Source organism: Hydra vulgaris, chromosome 10, assembly GCF_038396675.1.
Source record: "Hydra vulgaris chromosome 10, alternate assembly HydraT2T_AEP".
Classification (NCBI taxonomy): Eukaryota; Metazoa; Cnidaria; class Hydrozoa; order Anthoathecata; family Hydridae; genus Hydra; species Hydra vulgaris.
The window spans coordinates 19,782,260-19,802,031 of record NC_088929.1 but is presented as its reverse complement, the minus strand read 5'-3'; the positions used below and the strand labels follow the sequence as shown (position 1 = coordinate 19,802,031).

The window sequence follows — 19,772 nt, the reverse complement described above, 5'->3', positions numbered from 1 at the left end:
TATCGTGATTATAAAAGTAAATTGGCAACTGTCATTACATTGTCATAGTAAATACTCATGACTATAACCTGAAATATTTGACGTAAGCAATATCATTCTTAATTAAAAACTTAACACTCAAACATCAGTGTTTCTTGAGACAAATAAAATTAATACCGCTGCAAGACGAGTATGGAAAATTCTGAAGGAAATTTGTTAAACTTAGAAAGAAGGGATTTCAAATATAAACAATTAACCAAAGAACAACGTCAAGGTATATTAGAAAAATTATTACAGCAGATGAAGGAGAATAAGCTAAAACACGGTGCAATCAATGAAGTTGCTACTGCGTTTCGAGTTTCCAGACTAACTGTTAGTAGAATTTGGCATGCAGCACAAACTCAATACAGAGAAGGTAAAATATGTGCCGGTAGTTCTTTAGAAACAGAACATAAGGGCGGAAGACCACTCAAAACATAAAACTTGACACTTAAAAAAATCCTTTTGACAGCGCTAATGATACTATTAAAAAACTGAAACTTAGTGTGTCTCAAAATACAGTTTGTTGACGGTTACAACTTTCAGGACTTTTGAGCTTTAGAGCAGCAAAAAAACCTTTCATTTTTCAGAAGAATAGAAATGCTAGAATTAAGTTTGCAAATTCTCATAGAGGCTGGAATATAAATGATTGGAATAGAGTACTCTAGAGCGATGAATCAAAGTACAATTTGAAAGGTCCTGATGGAAATTTAAAGGTGCTTAGACCTAAAGGTAAACGCTTAGATCCTAAAAACACAAGAGAAACAATCAAGCATGGTGGTGGAAAAAGTGCAATGGATTGGGGTTGTTTTTTTGGTTTTAGTGGAGTTGGACCTATTTACCGAATAAATGGCATTATGGATCAGTATGTTTATCGTGATATTCTCAAGGAAAAAGTGGTTCCTCATACTGATAATAATATGCCTCTTTTATGGACATTTTAACAAGACAACGACCCCAAACACACCTCTAAACTCGTTAAAGAATGGTTTGAAACAAATCAAATTAAAGTAATAAAATGGCCAGCTCAATCACCTGATCTCAACCCCATTGAAAATTTATGGTACCAAGTTGAACTCTCCATAAAACACAAAGGAACTTCAAAAACTCCGATGAGCTATATAAAGCTATTGAAACCACGTGGAATGAGATTACACAAGAAAAAATTAATAAACTCATAGAGCCGAGGAGATGTTCCTTGATCCTAAATAGTAAAGGATATGCCATTAACTATTGATATTAACATTTTTTAGGGTAGTTTTAAAAAAGTTGCTAATGTTTTGGAGGACCACGTTTTTGCGTTAAAATACCAATACAAACAAAAGTTCACGATTATTTTTTTTCAAGTTGTCTTATTATGTTAAAATCTTTTTTCTTATATGTAACATTACCCATTTTTTTTATTTGTGTAATTAAAAAAACAAAATTACTGTAATATGTAATCAAAGTAGAAAATTTTATTTATTTTATTTGGTTGCTAATGTTTTGGAGGACAGTGTGTGTGTATATATATATATATATATATATATATATATATATATATATATATATATATATATATATATATATATATATATATATATATATATATACAACCCTCGGAATTAAGAAAATTAAGGTCGGCAATAACTTGCCGACCTCAACCTTTTATAGGTTGGCATCAGGTCGGCAAAAAAAATTTGATACAAAGGTCTTACCATAAAACATCGAAACAAGGTCGGCAATTTTTTGTTGACCTCAAACACTTTTAGGTCGGCAGTTAAGTCGGCATTGCCGAATGCCGACCCTAATTCCGATTTATATAATATTTTATATAATAAAATAATTCCGATTTATATAATGATTTATATAATTGAACTGATATATTTAATATATATATATATTTCTATAAATTGTTGCATTTGGGAGTATGTTAAGGTAAAATATGATTCTTTTGACAACAAATACGCCACTTTTAATTACTTTTGATTTTTGTTCAACATTTCCGTGTTGTCAGAAAGTTAAAACCATTAGTTTAATTACAAATTAATCGTTTTTTTAAAAAACCGCAAAAACGCAAATTTAATTGACCAGAATGTTTTTAAAAACATTCTGAATGTTTTCATAATATAAACATTGTTTTTATTTTTATTTTTTTAACTGTAAATCCTGCGCGGAGTGTTGCTACATTGACTATCTTATAGCCTGACTCGCAACGGAGTGCTGCTACATTGACTGACAAATAGCCTGACTCACAACGGAGTGTTGCTACATCGACTGAGGTTTGGTTGGGGCAGGCAGTCTATCAATTGAAAATATAAAAAATTCTAGTCTTGCATTTTAATTTTTTTTTGTGTCAACTAAATGCGGAAAAACTTTCTGACAACCAGTTAGGAGTTAAAGATGACCAAGCAAGTGTGTGTGTATATATATATATACACACACACACACACACACACACACACACACACACACACACACACACACACACACACACACACACACACACACACATGCACACACATACACATATTAAAATTGTAATTTTAATAGATAAAATCTATTTTATTAACAACTACTGTGTTTTCATATTACCTTTCGAAAAATCTCTTTGTAAGGGAGAATGTGTCTTGCACAAAATGCAGATATGCATATTGATTTCTATTTAAAAAAAAATATGTTGAAATCATTTATAGTTAACAATTAACCATTATTTTTATGATACTTACGCTAACAAAAACTCCAAGCAGTTCATCAAAAGAAAATCCTGCATAGGGGCAATTCCGTACAACAGGATTGAGGTAAGGAGGAGTGTTGGTAATGATTACAACATGCTTCACAACATGCTGGCTACAAATTTAAAAACAATTTAAAAATACTTTGCTACATTTTATTAAAAACATTTTTAAATACATTTTGTTATAAAAAATAAAATAAAAAGACAAAAGAATAGATTGAAAATGAACAACATCTTTTTATTCCTTTTAAAAAAGCAAGAGTAGAAAAAAAATTATATTAAAAGAAACATTAAAAAGGATATTTTAAGAGAAAGTTTACAAAAAAGAGGTACAATGCAACAGATTATTTTAGAATAAAAATTTAATTTTCTAAATTTTGCTCAAAGATAGTTTAACTAATCAAATTTAGTTCAAGTCATTAACTTAAAATTGGATTGAAATTGACCATTAAGACCAAATATAAAATCTAAATCTTTTTTTTTATAAATGCCATGGGTTTAAACAGGTTTCTATAATGACAATTTTTTTATTTAAACAACTATGGAAGATTTAAATTATTTTTTACAATTGGGTTTTTCTTCTTTTGAAAAGCATTAGCCTTAACTAACTTAAGTAACTTTAAGTAACTTCTTTTAAATTGTTGTTTAAAAGAACATGTCAAGTTACTCTTAACTTGACTTATTCTTTTAAACAACAAAATGCTTCTTTCCTTTAAATTAGCATAAACTGTGTTTAGTGAATCCGATTTAAAAATTTTCTTGAAAAACAAATTGGGAAAAAAAAGTTAAATTTAAACTGATAACCTATAACCAAATACCTGTTCAACTATAAAAAAAATTTCCTAATTAGGTTAAAAAAAAACACCTAAAAAAAAGGCCAAAATACCTGCTTAAATAAAAAAGAAATACCTATTTCGTAATGCTGCCATATTTTCAAGTACCTATTAAAAAAAATTTATAAGCATAACTAATATTTATATAATTTTTTAATTGAAAAATATAAAGCAACATAACAACTCTTAAACCGCAACTCTCAAACCAAAACTGCTTCTTTTTTTTTGTGGCCTTTCTCCAGTTATTTTAACCCCATTGTTAGAAGTAAGTTTTTCATAAACCTTTGTTTAAATCTTTGTTTACAAACTGGAATAAATTTAGCTGAAAAGTAGGGGAGAGGGGGACCACCATGAACACTTTTGGTTTTTGTTTCTTAACAATTTTTTTTTTGTAAACAAAATTTACTTTGTTGGACTGGTTTATACCTACAAAATTAAATTTATTAATTACCAAAATAAAACAGGTTAAACTTTTGAGACTATTTAAAGTAAAATTAGAAATTTGTGTCAAGGTACCCCACTCAAAAAGCACCTTAATACAAACTATGAGTATCATTAAAAAAAAGAATATAAAACTTAGAGAAAAAGCAGATTTTCATTTGAAAGACAAACAAATTAATAATTATAACCAAAATAATGCATCAAATAATCCAAATCATAATTCAGAAATCAAGATAATATATTGTTTTAAATGTCATTCTTAAACCACAACAAATAATGTCTTTGTATCGAAATTGGATCTGCTTGTATTATATTTATACAAATCTCTTACAAAATTGACTGTAAATACTATAAGAAATGATTTTTAAAGTTGTTTTTAACTCAATTGAGTACTATTCTATAGTTTTAAGACCCCCTCCCCCTTCCATATGCTGTATCAAGTACTTGCTAATAGAAAACAATAGCTTGACTTTTATTATCAACTTATTTTTTCAATAGTTTTGTTTAATGAAGTTTAAATATATATATACAAATATAAGAACTTATAGATTGCAATTGACTAAATAACATTACTTACCAATATACACATCAAATAACATACCTTGAAACTTAGCAACTTTAAAAACTATTACTTTGCCATCAAAAAAACACAAAATTCGACCTCTCAAAGACCTTATGATAACAAATGATATAATTTTTTTTGTAAAGACAGCTCTAGTAGTAACCGTTTCACCATATGAAAGTAGTTGTCACAACTCTTAAGATGCCCCCACAATTACATTGTTTCATGGTGCCCCACGCTTCCCTACAATAAGTGTGTGCTGGTATATTTATATTACTTATTGTATGTTTTGAACTTTGTTTGCAATAAATTTATTATAACTTGTTTGCACAATTAGGAGAATATTTATTAACTTACGCCATATTCAAGTTTAAAAAAATAAAAAGCTCTAAAAAAAGATTTTAACATCAATTTATAATTTCAGTTGATGATTTTATAATAAATATATAAATATTCTCAATGTTAAGTGGCACAAAAAGATTGAGAAAGATTTTATATCTTTTTAAAGATAAAGTTTTAGCTAAAAAAAAACTAATGAAGAAGCTAATAACTGTATATGTTCAATTTAAACAGAATTTTTTGAATTAAGTTTATTTTAACAATGATAAGTGATCATTTATTATTCCATTATTTAATTCTAGTTTTTTTTTAACTAGACAAGTTTCGAAGAAATAATACCTCAGTAAAGAGTTGTTCAAAATATAAACACCTTTCTATCCAGTTTCTACTTGAACTCATTGAATGTTTGAATCTTTAGTTATATATACTGTTTATTTTTGGAACTGTTACTTTTGTTTCCATTAAAATATTAAACTGTTACTTTTGCTTCCATTAAAATATTAAACTGTTACTTATGTTTCCATTAAAATATCAATGCTAAACTGTAGAATGATTTTTTTGTTTCTGCCTATTGTTTCAATTATTTTCTTATCATTAGCATATAGGTTTGTTTTGTAATTCCTTTTTTTTTTTGTTTTTGTTAAATCATTATTACAAACAGTAAACAATAAAGATTCCAATTATATCATTTATTTCAAGTTCTGCTTGAATACTTGAAAAAATGCTCTAAATGTTTTTGGTTGTATAATCCCTTCTTGTTTTGAATTTTTTGAACAGAAATATTCTGAAAATCCAGTTTCAGAGGAAAAACCGATAAATTATTTTTTTATCTGTTTTATTATTGTAAATATTTATGAATTGTATTATTAAAAAGTTGACGCATTCTAACTGATTTTTTTTGTGCATTTAAAATAGGAAGTGCAGTAAACCACTTTCTTAGTAAGGTTTTTGTTAATTTTAGCAGTTCTAGGCAAGTGTCATGTGTCGAATTATTCAGCGATGGTTGTGTAGGGCAGAACAAAACAACATTCTTTTAGGCATGGTTTAGCATTGGCTGCATTAAATAACTGTTAGTGATGGAAGCTAGATTAAAGATGTGTTTTTTATATTTCCAGTACAAGGTCATCCTTTTTTACTGTGTGATCGCCTATCTGGAAGAATATTACAAGACACAGCAAGCAAGTCAAATAATACTACACCTGAATAGTTTATATCATGAGATATTCAAGATGTATACTGATGAAGTGTTTATGGTAAAGAATAAGTATCGCATGAAAGCAGTTGCAACCGCAACCGCTTGTTGGAATTTCATTTGCAACCGCAACCGCTTGTTGGAATGTAAGAATTAAAGAGAATACTTGTTCATTTGTATGAGTCAAAAAGAAAGTGTGTTATTACTGTATGTGGAGAAAAAGAATATAATACAAGTACAAACAAGCATCAGTCATTGTTGAAAACAAAAGCATTTCATTCAAAGGTGAAGAATTTCATTCAAAAGGTGAACATTAAAAACCTTTTATAAAGTGGCGCTTGGTAAAAGCTGGGAAAGTATTCCAAAGTTAGCTTTCTACAAGATAATCAATCTATTATTGATACAGATAATCCTGGAAATAACTGTAACTAATGCATCCAAGTTGACATGGCATGTGCTTAGCAAAAATTTAATACAGTAATGAGTAGTAGGTAATCAGGACCCTGGCCCCGCTAAAAATGAGGCTTTTTGCAAACCCAGCCCCAGACTCGGCAAAGTTATAAGATTTAGCAGGGATTGATAGCCAGGGTTAGAAAAAAATTACTTAATATATTATAATTTTATGCTTACATTTACTATTTATTAAACACTCGCATACATTTAAATATTTTTAAACTCTAATTTACTTCCAACAAGATTGCAAGCAGCCACTAATAAGTTATGAGTTACTTTAAAATAGAGAATAAGTAAAAATACTTGGAAACGTATAACTAAAGACCTAAAAAGTTGTAAGTTGTTTAAAAAAGGAAAACATAAAGATGGATAAAAGTTATGAGGTTTTTTTGATGTTCAAGTAAAAAAACTGGATTAATAAATGTTTTTATAGCATGAAGGGACAGATACAGTAAAAGAATGCAACTTGTTTAATAAAAAGCCATAGAATTAGCTTTAGTTTATTATTATAAAGATAATAGCTCGTTTGAGTATTGACCATGATTGTATTTGTAGAAAAAAGAAAGAAATGCAAACTTACAACAATGGGAAAGTGGCTCAAGTTTGTTATTCGTTGTTATTCGTTAATATAGGAATGCCAACAATATTGCAATATTTTTTTGCAGTAAATAAATTTTGTTGTGTAAATGAGTCTTGTTGTTTAACAAAAATTGTGGATTTTAAGTCCAGAATTTGAAACCATAAGCAACTGCAAGCTTTAGGCTGTTACAGAAGAGAGATCAAATTTAAAATCAGCTACTTGTTCTAAGCAATTAAAAAGTAAATTTTTTTTTCAAGACAAGAGTATAAAGTTGAGTTGTCAGCAAATAGAGCCACTTTAGATTTCATGAAGATCGTTATTGGAGATAAGAAACAATACAGGAGCAAAGATAGAACCTTGTGGTACCCTTAAAGTTACTTGAAACAAAAAAGAAGGAAGGCCTTCGAGAATAACTTTAATAATGCAATAAGAAAGAAATAATTTAATGACCTCAAAACCTTTTTATAAAGAAACTAATAACAGAGTGAAGAATAATCGTAAATTAGTTGGAGAGATCAAAATGTTTTCTAGAATTTTGAAAAATTTGAACCACTTATTTAGCACTTTTTAAAAGTTTAGCAAAAATTGAAGAGAGATCTGAAGAACACTTTTTTAAAACTATGATGGAAATCTATTCTGGAGCACAAACTGTAGAAGAGTTTAACTGAGAACTAACTTTAGCATTGGAAATCAGAGTGATTTTAATGTTTAACAATGGGTTAATCTGTTTAACTGTCAGGAAGAGTATGGCCATTATATTCGAGAGTCAAATTAGATTAAGATTTCTTTGCAAATAACTCTGCTTTATTCTGGCAAAAGTAAAAAGATCAGACCCATGATTTACAAATTAAATGTTAGACTTACTTTAGTTAATGACACTGTTGAAGTCTAAATAAAACTCTCTAGAACCTAACATCTGAGATAAAATACAAGATTAAGTAAACTGAGAATAACAGAGCTTAACACCAGACAGGATCTTTTTACATTAGCTTCTTGGAATAATAAAAGGACATTTGTTTTTAAGAGAAATGTTCTTGTAAAAAAGATGTAAAAAATGATTAAAGTTTAATAAAACAACTGCTCAAGATCGTGAAAAATGTGGAGTAGAATGAGTCTTGACTAAAAATTAAAGAGAAGGAATAAAATTTTCAAACTTTTATTCCAGAAGGAATAAAAGTTTCCAAGATATACTTTATACATACCTATTATAGATATAAACATATATGTTTGCTATTTATTTAGATGCTGGCATACAATATCCTTTCATTGTTATACAAACTTTAGTATTTATATGGTGTAGTATTTGCCAAAAGAGAAGATGATCAGATAAATGTGTGGTGTGACTCTAGCAAGGCAAGAAAAGAAAGCATAATCTTAGACAGATTAGAAAAAACATTGTACCAAACAACATTTGTTAGAAAAGATTAAAGTAATTTAGGTATCAGCATGTAGAGAGGTAGCAGCTCCAGTAGAAAAGAGTAGTGGTAGAAGTAAGAAAACTTGAAGAGAGCGCCTTACATATTGTATGAATGAGTTAAGATAAAAAAAATGCTCTAGATTGTTTATATAAGAGAAATCCATAAAAGAGAAAAGCCAAAGCCTGATGATGATGATGATGATGATAATAATGATGATCATGATCATGATCATCATGCTTTAGTCCCTTTTATGCTGTTGATGATGATACTTATGATTATGATGATCATGTTGATCATAATGATGTTTATATATGCATATATATACAAAATATAACATGATTTTTGAATAAAAAATATATACTTTAGGATGTATAAACGTTCATGCAGCCCTAGTCACAAACCTGGCCCTGGCTATATTTTATCAAACCTGGCCCCAAACCTAGTCAAATATCAACCCTGGTCACTTACTAGGGATGTGGACTTTATGCAATAATGATAAACAGTTATTATGGTCAAGAGTAAATTGCAGTGAAATAAAGTTATAGACATGGTAATATCAATAGTAAAAAATGCAGTAAACAATAGTGCATTTTGTAATACTAGCATTGTTATTGATAATGTTGAGAAAATGCTGCAAAACCAGACGATTTCCTATTTTGGCGCAAACGCAGACTAATCCAAATTTTATTACTCCATAAATAAATTATAACAAAGTTTATCTAAGGAAATTATCTATGTTCTGTGAATCATGACCCTTGTTGATGTATGCTATGTTAGTAAAATAGCATATATAGTAACATTAGCCAACATAAATCAAGGAATTAAAAATATCAAGGTATGTTAAAATTTTTAAATATGGATTTGTGTGGTTTTGCGTGGGAGCTCTTCATGTATACAGGTAAAAAAAACTAATTTACCTGCAAGGCTGTTGCTAAAGCCTCACTTAAGAAACAACCACTAGCCATGCCACCATTAGCAAACCTAATTGAACAAATAATTTAAGTTCTGTAAATATTAACTTTATTAGATATAAATTTTTAAAATACATTTGATAAAAATATATTTGAAAGATACACCTGATAAATTTTATTTAAACTTTAAATAAATCAATTAACTTGTACAAAAATAAATAAAAATTTGCTAATTTAAAATTTAATTTTTCTTTTGCTTACTTACAAAGAAAAAATATAAAAATTAAAATAAGATTTATTTACATAAACTTTAAAACTTTATAAACAAAACCTTAGGTTTTTGATTTTCAAAAGAAATTCTGATGCATTTTGAGTAATTTTTCCTGGACTCATAGTTACATCTTGTCTAAATTGGTTCTGGAGTGTAAGTAAACTGTACTGAGATACTTGTCTCTAAATTAAAATGAGAAATCAAAAATAATATGTTTAATAATAAAATGATGAATACATATACATAAATAAATATCTATATATACTAGGGTTATGACTTTTTTTCAACCTCATGCTCCTGTACTGTAGTTTGATGAACTTTTACCTAAAAAGCACGAAATGAACTATTTGCATATCTTTTGAAAAGAGTTCACCCCACCATTGAAAAATCGATTTTTTGTCAAAATCAATTTTTCAATGGCAGGGTGAACTTTTTTCAAAAAATATGCAAATAATAGTTCATTTCGTGCTTTTTAGGTAAAAGTTCATCAAACTACAGTACAGGAGCATGGTGTGGAAAAAAAGTCATAACCCTAATTGATACTTATGTCAATATTGACTTTTCAATAGCGGGGTGAACTTTTTTCAAAAGATATGCAAATAATAGCTCATTTCTTGTTTTTTAGGTAAAAGTTCATCAAACTACAGTACAGGAGCATGGTGTTGAAAAAAAGTCATATATATATATATATATATATATATATATATATATATATATATATATATATATATACAGGCTTCGGCAGGAGTAAAAACCACACGGGCTATGAAAAGCCCGCCACAAATAGACTTTGCGGGCTAGGAGGGCCGCCCATCTCGATGATCTCGCACGGGCTTTTACAACTTTGAATTTTTTTTTTTTTTTTTAAAGTTTATAAATTTTTTTGATATTTTTTATTTAAAATGTCATTGAATATGAAATATTTTGTGAATTGAACTAAAACAATAACTTAGAGAGCCAATTGTTTGAGAGCTAATTAGAAAAAAATCTTTTATTAATAAAAGTAAATGAGTTGGATACTTTTCAAGTTTCAATAATTGTTTTTCAAAGTTTTTTATTTGCTCAGAGCTATTTTTGTTTCACGCGGGTGAGTTGTTTTATGGTTGCTTTTATTTAGATTTGTTATTTGAGTGAACTTTATTTAGTTTCATGTTCATTTTTTTTCTTTATTCCAGATATAGGCAAACCAATAAACTTGAAAACGACAGAAAAAATCATAGAAACAACCATGGCGTTTCATCACATTTCCTTATTTAAGCATCCTGACTTGTTTTTTTACCAAAGTCTATTTTAGTATATTATTAATATATTTTTTTACTAAAGTTTTTTTTAGTAAATTTTAGTATATCGTGCTTCTTTAGTTCCTTCGTTTCTAGTGAATAAAAATCTTATAGAATGATAAAATTTTCAAAATCTAACTGCGACTTTTTTAAGCTATAGCCACAAATAGTTTGAAATCTTTTTTTTTTAAACCTTAAATGAATGAGTTCGATAGTTTAAGAATTGTTTGGTAACTAATGTTAATGTTTCAATTCAATTGTTTATATACTTATGTATTCTATTGGGCATGAAAACTAAAAACTCACTTAAACTGTTTATAATTTGTTTTATAATTTTTATAACTTCGCTTTACCTATGCCTATCCTGATCGGAAATAGTTAATCTGATACGTAAATAAAAAAATTTGAAATCAAATTTCTCTAAATAAAATTAATAAAAAGTTTTTATTTAGAAGTACTATTAATTTTTTAAGATACAGGGCTTCCATTACTTCATATACAATATAAGCATGTATTAAATAATTCTTATACAACATAAGCATGTATTATATACAATATAAGCATTATTCTTTTTTATACTGAATGCAAACTTTACACCCTATCTTCACAACAAAAATTGTTCCATTCTCCACCTCAGTTTCTTTTCCACAGACTCCATCTTTACCCCAACTTAAAAATGTTGTTGGTGTAACTCTTCTACCAGAAGATGCCATTACTATCTTTACTGAAAAACTAGAAAAACTTGAAAACTTAAATGACTGGATAACTTGAATAACTTGATAACTACAATGCAGACACACTATTTATATTATTCTATAAAAATTGATTAGCCGTCTGTTGATTTTTAATGAGATATTTCATTTTTAATAACGAGTTATACAATTGCATATTAAATAAGCTGCCGTCTCGTTAAGAAAAACCATTAAGTTAACGTGGAAGTTAACAGGGAAATAATTTGAATGTCTTTAAAGTAAGACAAACTAGTTTATCAAAAAAAAGATCACATGAATAATTTTTTTTATTATCGTTATTATTATAAATACCAAAAACCCAAAATAAAATCCTAATTCTTGTGCATCAAATGCGTATATTTCCCTTTTTTAATCAAATAATTATTAAATTTATAACATAATACGGTAACTCAATATTATATCGATTCGATATTATACTCGATATAATACGGTAATTCAATATTATATCAATCAGTTATCGTCGTTTGAAAAACTGTACGATTTAGTTATATTATTTAAATTGTTTAAATTATAATTGTTTAAATTTTACATTTGAATATAAAAAATTATTACATGGATTTTGCTATCAATATTAAAATTATGTCATAAGAGAAATTTTGAAAGAGTACATAAATAAAAAACATCATAAAATTCACCTTAATTTTTACCTAAAATTTATTTTTGAGACAGGCTTTTTTTGGCCCGTCTAAACTGACTTAGACGGGTGCGGAGATGGGCACAGGCCATAGCCCGCCATTCCTGTCGAAGCCTCTCTCTCTCTCTCTCTCTCTCTCTCTCTCTCTCTCTCTCTCTCTCTATATATATATATATATATATATATATATATATATATATATATATATATATATATATATATATATATATATATATGTATATATATTAGGGATGTGACTTTTTGGTAAATTTTTGGTATCTCCAGTTTCCAATATAAAAAACAGATGAACTTTGATTTAAAAGTAACCGAAAAGTCATTAGTTTTATTTAATTTTTGAAAAAGGTCACCCACCATGACCCTTGATTCCAAACTGGCTCCCCTATATCAGAGAACCTTTTTTTTCTTCAAAATATATCAACCTGGGTCTCAAAAGAACCAGAGTTCTATAGTGATTTCATAAATTCATAATCTTTGTGTGACCTTTTTCAAAAATTAAATAAAACCAATGACTTTTCAGATACTTTCAAACCAAAGTTCATCTGTTCTTTATATTGGAAACTGGAGTTACCAAAAAGTCACATTACTAATATATATATATATATATATATATATATATATATATATATATATATATATATATATATATAAATATATATATATATACACATATATATACATATATATATATATATACATATATATATATATACATATATATATATATATATATATATATATATATATATATATATATATATATAAATATATATATATATACACATATATATACATATATATATATATACATACATATATATATATATATATATATATATATATATATATATATATATATATATATATATATATATATATATATATATATATATATATGTTGTACTCTTGATGTTGAATTGGGATGTAGTTCATTACTTTTCAACATATATTATTTTTGTTATCAGTACTTTCTCTACAAGATAGCCTGGAGCTGTAAGTGATTGAACAGCCTGTGTCTTTGACTTCCCTCTCAAAAACAGGCAATCGAATTTAATAAAACTTTATTAAAAATACTTTTATTGATCAATAGTTGTTGAATCTTAAATTGTAAGCATCACTTAATGTTAATTAGGATGAAAAACTGCTAACAGATTTGAGTAGAAAAAGCAAAGAATTTTCTTGCTGTCTAAAAAATTAGTTTTGTTTTAATTGTGCTCGAACCGCTTGCTACACAAATATTGGTTGTAGCACAGGTGAAGAACAGTGTAACACCTCTTTACATACATTAAATGATTGACTCTAACCATTAATGTAATAGTTTTCAATACAATGTCTTCTAATATAGGATTACAAATTAGTGCCTGCACTTTATTTGAAAAAGCTTTAAAAAGAGGTCATGGCAATGTGTTTACAGCTGTTTTTAGACTATCTAGTGGTTCTGATATGAACCAATTGATTTTTGCGCTAAATCATTTTTTCTAGAAAATAATGAAATCAAACGTAAACAATGATTTTCTTGGCTACCAAATGCAAATGTGCCAAAACATTTAAACTTCATAGAGTTATTGCGAATGTTACTATTGCGAATTGTTACAAACATATTTTCCAGTCAATACAAGCAAATATCAAGGCTGAAAAGGTTTTAAATGAGTGTGGGGAAAGAGGTTGCGCTTATTCAATCCTATGATTATTTGCTGACAATAGATAAAACTCAGAAGCAATACTTGTTTCAATTCATGCCTAGTTATAAAAATATTTCCTATTTCATCAAAAGTTAACATTTATATTTTTAGAACTTCTGCAGACCTTCTACAAAACTTCTACAGACCAAAATTGACTCGATCAATGAATATATTTCAAAATTGCAAATTTTGAAATATATTCATTGATCACCATGGTATTTTGATTAATTATATATAAGATATTTTAAAAATTTCAAAACTTACTCTCTTTACCTTCTTTAAATAAAATTTATTACTACGCCCTCTTATTTACACTATCTTATTTTTACACCTCTTAGTAGCGCCCTCATATCTTGGAAATACTTATTTATTATTTACAAAAAAAATACCGGAGAGCCAAATATAACTTCTGCTGGGCTGATTCCATTACTAAAGTATCTAAAAAAATATAACTAGAGTGTAATTATCTTCATCATTTTAAATAAGAAACCAAATACCAACCTTTTACTTGGGTTTATATATATATATATATATATATATATATATATATATATATATATATATATATATATATATATATATATATATATATATATATATATATATATATATATATATATATATATATGTATATATATATATATATATGTATATATATATATATATATATATATATATATATATATATATATATATATATATATATATATATATATGTATATATATATATAGCCATTGGAATTAGGTCAGCAGTTAGATTGCCGAATGCCAAACCTAATTCTGAGAGCTAATATATATATATATATATATATATATATATATATATATATATATATATATATATATATATATATATATATATATATATATATATATATATAAATTAGAAAAAACACTTATCTAGTTTTTTTCTTCAACAGTAGGTTTGAAGAGTAATTTGTTTCTCCATCAGTAGGTTCATCAGGAAGAATCAAGAAAATTCTTCCTGATTGTTGAAGAAAAAACTAGATAAGTGTTTTACTAATTTATTCTTGTTCTGTTCTTTAAGAACATTGAGCACTCTATTTGTAGAATACACTAACATAATATATATATATATATATATATATATATATATATATATATATATATATATATATATATATATATATATATATATATATATATACATTATATATATATATATACATTATATATATATATATATACATTGTATATATATATATATATATATACATTATATATATATACACATTATATATACATTATATATATATATATATATATATATATATATATATATATATATATATATATATATATATATATATATATACATATATATACATTATATATATATATATATATACATTGTATATATATATATATATATACATTATATATATATACACATTATATATACATTATATATATATATATATATATATATATATATATATATATATACATATATATACAATATATATATATATATATATATATATATATATATATATATATATATATATATATATATATATATATATATATATATATATATGCATTATATATATTTATATTTTAGGGATGGGTAATCAAGTCAATGTAAGTTTTAACTTAAATAAGTAATCTAAAATTTTTCCATTAAAATAAAATTTAGTTTTACACTGAAAAAACTTTAAAACAGCACATAGTTATTATTTATATTTAGTTAAAAGTTTATCAAGGCATACTTACATCTTGGCATCTTACAACTATTTGGTCATCATAAACTCAAAACATATTTATTATCATTTTTAAATGTGCAACAAATTTGTATATTCATTTCATAAAATTAATAAGAAAATTTATTGCCTTTAAAATGCAGAAATCTGGCAAGCATCTACTCAAAACTGGATTACATTATATTTTAGAGTGACCAGATATTCGAATCACAAAATTAAAAAGTACTAAATAACTAGTTTACTAATATTTGCTGAAACAAAAAATTGAACAAAAAATTATTCAATTTTAGTTTGGTACTAAAACACTAAAAATTAATTAAGTTTTTAAGTTATCATTTATCTAAATATCTAAATAAAAACTTTAGGCTCTAAAATTACTATAAAATCTCAGGATCTAAAATTACTATAAAATCTCAGGATAATTATGGAATTATGTCTGCTACATGAGTAGCAAACATGATCATAAATCTATTTTAAACATAGATGAATTTTTAAACTTTATTTAAAACCTCTGGAAAATTTTTATCAAAAAATATTGGTTATCAATTTAGCAATTGGAGGTGGGTAAATGCGGAATGTTGTAAAGGGTAAAATAAAGTAAATAAAAGTACTGAATAATTGAGGTTTTTCTTAAACAAAGTTTATTTCAGTTAATTTCATTAAAGTTCAACTTACCAAGTTCATTTTTTTCTGAATATGACAGTATAAATATGAATATGATAGTATAAATATTTTATATATGTTATAAATTACAAGTTTTTTTTAGCTTATAGGGATCACCAAGTACCACCAAGACAAGTTGTTTTATTTATTTATTCTTTTTTTAAATTACTTTTTTGTTTTTTGTATTGTAATATTATAATTACAAAAGCGCAATTAGACAATATGTTTTTGTTTTTTTTTTTAAATTCAAGATCTGATTAATTAATTTAATTAAGGTCTTTAATTAAGGTCTGATTAACTAATTCAATTAAGGTCTTTAATTAAGGTCTGATTAATTAAGGTCTGATTCCCTTTTGTTATTACAAAACAAAATACAAAAAAATTCTCTTAAATGACTTAAAATTAACTCAAAAATGTAATGTTATATTTGGATAGTTCATTTTTGAAGTTTATATTTAAAAATAAATAATTGATTTGCTAATTGCAGCTAAAAACATAAACTTTAATCTATCTTTCTAAATAAAAGTGGAAATGTGGTATCCTTCATTTAATAGCAATATTTAATTTGATGCAAGTCTCCTTTTTTTTCTAATCACTGGACTAAATAGAAAATATAGAAACTTTGACTGCATCAACTAAATTAAAAGCTAAAGATTGTAAATTAAACTGTAAACTATAAAAAACTTATAAAAACTGTGGTGAGCCTTACAATTATTATTTACATTACGCAAATTCATGAGATAAAATTAGACTCATAATCTAAAATATAAGGGCAAATTTGAAATGTTTATTGATTGTATCTAAAAAAATTGTTTTTGAAACTTTAACTTTAAAAATTAATTTCTTAATATTTATTTATAAAACAAGCACCACTTGCCTCTGCAATTCAGGAAATCTTTTAGATTTTAATATTTCAAGCTCTGGTGGATTGCATATAAATAAACAAATTTATTTAGAATAAATATTTTAAAAGCAAGACTTAATAAGTGAATTTTTTTTTTTTAAAAGTAACAACTGTAAATGAGCTTACAAAAAATCTGAATGAAAAAAAATAGGAAATATTAGAATTAATTGTTCATTTGTGAGGTCTGCTGATTTAAAGAGTATCAAATAATTTTATTTTTGTGAATTTTATAAGGTTTAACACTTTTCCTATGTTCTCATAAAATGAGTAAAAGATAAAAAATTAAAATTACCTGACAGATGGAAGAATATATGAGTTATAGATGGCATTAAAGTCCTCTTTACAGCCAACAGTGTCTTCTATTATATATACAACATCATATTGCTCCTCACTAATCAACATCATTTACAATTCTTATATATTTTTGTAGCAAATTAAATATTCATTTTTGTGCTAAAAATAAAGGTATATTATTGTAATTAGTATAATCTAAAGTTGCATTTAATTATTAAAAGCATCAATTGATTTGTAATATATGTACATATATACATACATACCTATTTATGTATGTATGTATGAATGTATGTATGTATGTATGTATGTATGTATGTATGTATGTATGTATGTATGTATGTATGTATGTATGTATGTATGTATGTATGTATGTATTAGTGATGTACCGATAGGACTTTTTTGCCGATACTGATGGATGGGAAAAGGCCGATACCGATAAATTAATCAACTATTGAAATTTTGAAAATATAACACCGCACAAATTTAAATCGTGTAAACTTTTCATGGAATCAGTACTGGTAAACAAATACTTGGACCTAAATCAGAGTCAAACCATTATTTTAAAAGATATTAGAAAAACTCAGTTAAAAAAATACACATTTTTTAGTTTTTTTTACTATAAAAAGAAAACTTTCAAAAAATAAATACAATTTTAGAGGAACGCTTTATATTTTAATTTTAAAAAGAAAATGAAACTAAGATTAGCAGTTTACTTAATTTCTTTATTAATTTATTAATTTAGATATCTAAACAACATACAGAAATATAGAAGGCTATAAACATATATGAACATTGCTTGAACATATATGGATAACAATTAAATAGGTTACTTTTAAATAGGTTACTTTTAAGTATAACAATAGAACAACACAAAATAAAATTATTCTAAAAACAAAACTGTGGTAATAAAAGTATTAGTACATTCAGCTGTTAAATTAAAGTATATAAACATCATCTTAAGAATAAACAAATTTGCCTGTAAAGAAAGTCAAAATAAACAAATTCTCAAAAAAATTTTAAGTAATGTATAAAGTTTAGTTTATTTATTATTTAATTATTATCATAATGCAGGATAAAGGTATAAAAATGATATAAAAATGCCGTCGGTTGGAAAATCTGTAAATTAATTAAAAAAGATAGATGTCGATACCGATTCCAATTGTGCAAAAAGTGGTCAATTAAGGCGATGCTGATTATTCGGTACATCACTAGTATGTATGTACTTATTATGTACTTACTTTTTTCCATGTATACATACATGGAAAAAAGTAAGTAAAATATAGATAAAATGTGAGTGATGTTTTCTGTGAAAAACTACTCATATGTATTTGTATGTGTATAAATATATGTGTGTGTATATATATATATATATATATATATATATATATATATATATATATATATATATATATATATATATATATATATATATATGTATATATATATATATATATAAATATATGTATATATATATATATATGTATATATATATATGTATATATATATGTGTATATATGTATATATATATATATATATACATATGTATATATATATATATATATATACATATATATAAACATGTGTGTGTGTTTTACATAAGTGTTTGTGCATATGTGTGTCGCTGTTGTGTGTGTATATATTTTACTAAACAGTGTACTTTACATTCTCCTTATTCCCACAATTGGGTGAACAATTGTCGCAGTTGAAACAATTTTTTTTTAAATTTATTATTGCACAATTATGCATATGTATATTTTTTGTAGGTAACTTCTTTGTTTATACTCTTCTTTACTACTGGCCTCTCAAATTAGAAGCCTCTCCAAATTAAAACTTAAACACCAAAACATCTCATAAAACATCTTTTATCATTTGTCAATTTTTGATTTATTTTTTACTTTCATAAATCTCTTATCCACTTTTGCATGGAACATTGTTGCCATGGTTACCTATCCTTTAAAAAAATGTACAAGAGCTTATTTATAGTTAGACCTGCTGCCACACGAAATATTGTTGGAAAATTCCTGCCATGAATCTGTCATAAGGCTCTAAAAAACTTTTTTTATCCACAAATACCATTGCAGCTAACA

General features: G+C 25.6%; 1 protein-coding gene across 1 annotated transcript in view; it reads right to left on the bottom strand.

Moving 5' to 3' along the window:
- The window catches only part of LOC100215875 (mediator of RNA polymerase II transcription subunit 25), a 39,223-nt gene extending 21,369 nt beyond the window's left edge, over positions 1-17,854 (bottom strand). Inside the window, exons 1-7 of the mRNA XM_065807445.1 lie at positions 17,684-17,854; positions 14,490-14,538; positions 9,795-9,916; positions 9,470-9,533; positions 3,644-3,675; positions 2,727-2,847; positions 2,593-2,658 (exon numbers count right to left, since the gene is read on the bottom strand). Coding sequence (XP_065663517.1) covers positions 2,593-2,658; positions 2,727-2,847; positions 3,644-3,675; positions 9,470-9,533; positions 9,795-9,916; positions 14,490-14,538; positions 17,684-17,796 — 567 coding nt within the window. The 5' untranslated portion in view covers positions 17,797-17,854. The remainder of the gene's footprint in view (positions 1-2,592; positions 2,659-2,726; positions 2,848-3,643; positions 3,676-9,469; positions 9,534-9,794; positions 9,917-14,489; positions 14,539-17,683) is intronic.
- Positions 17,855-19,772: the final 1,918 nt, after the last annotated feature.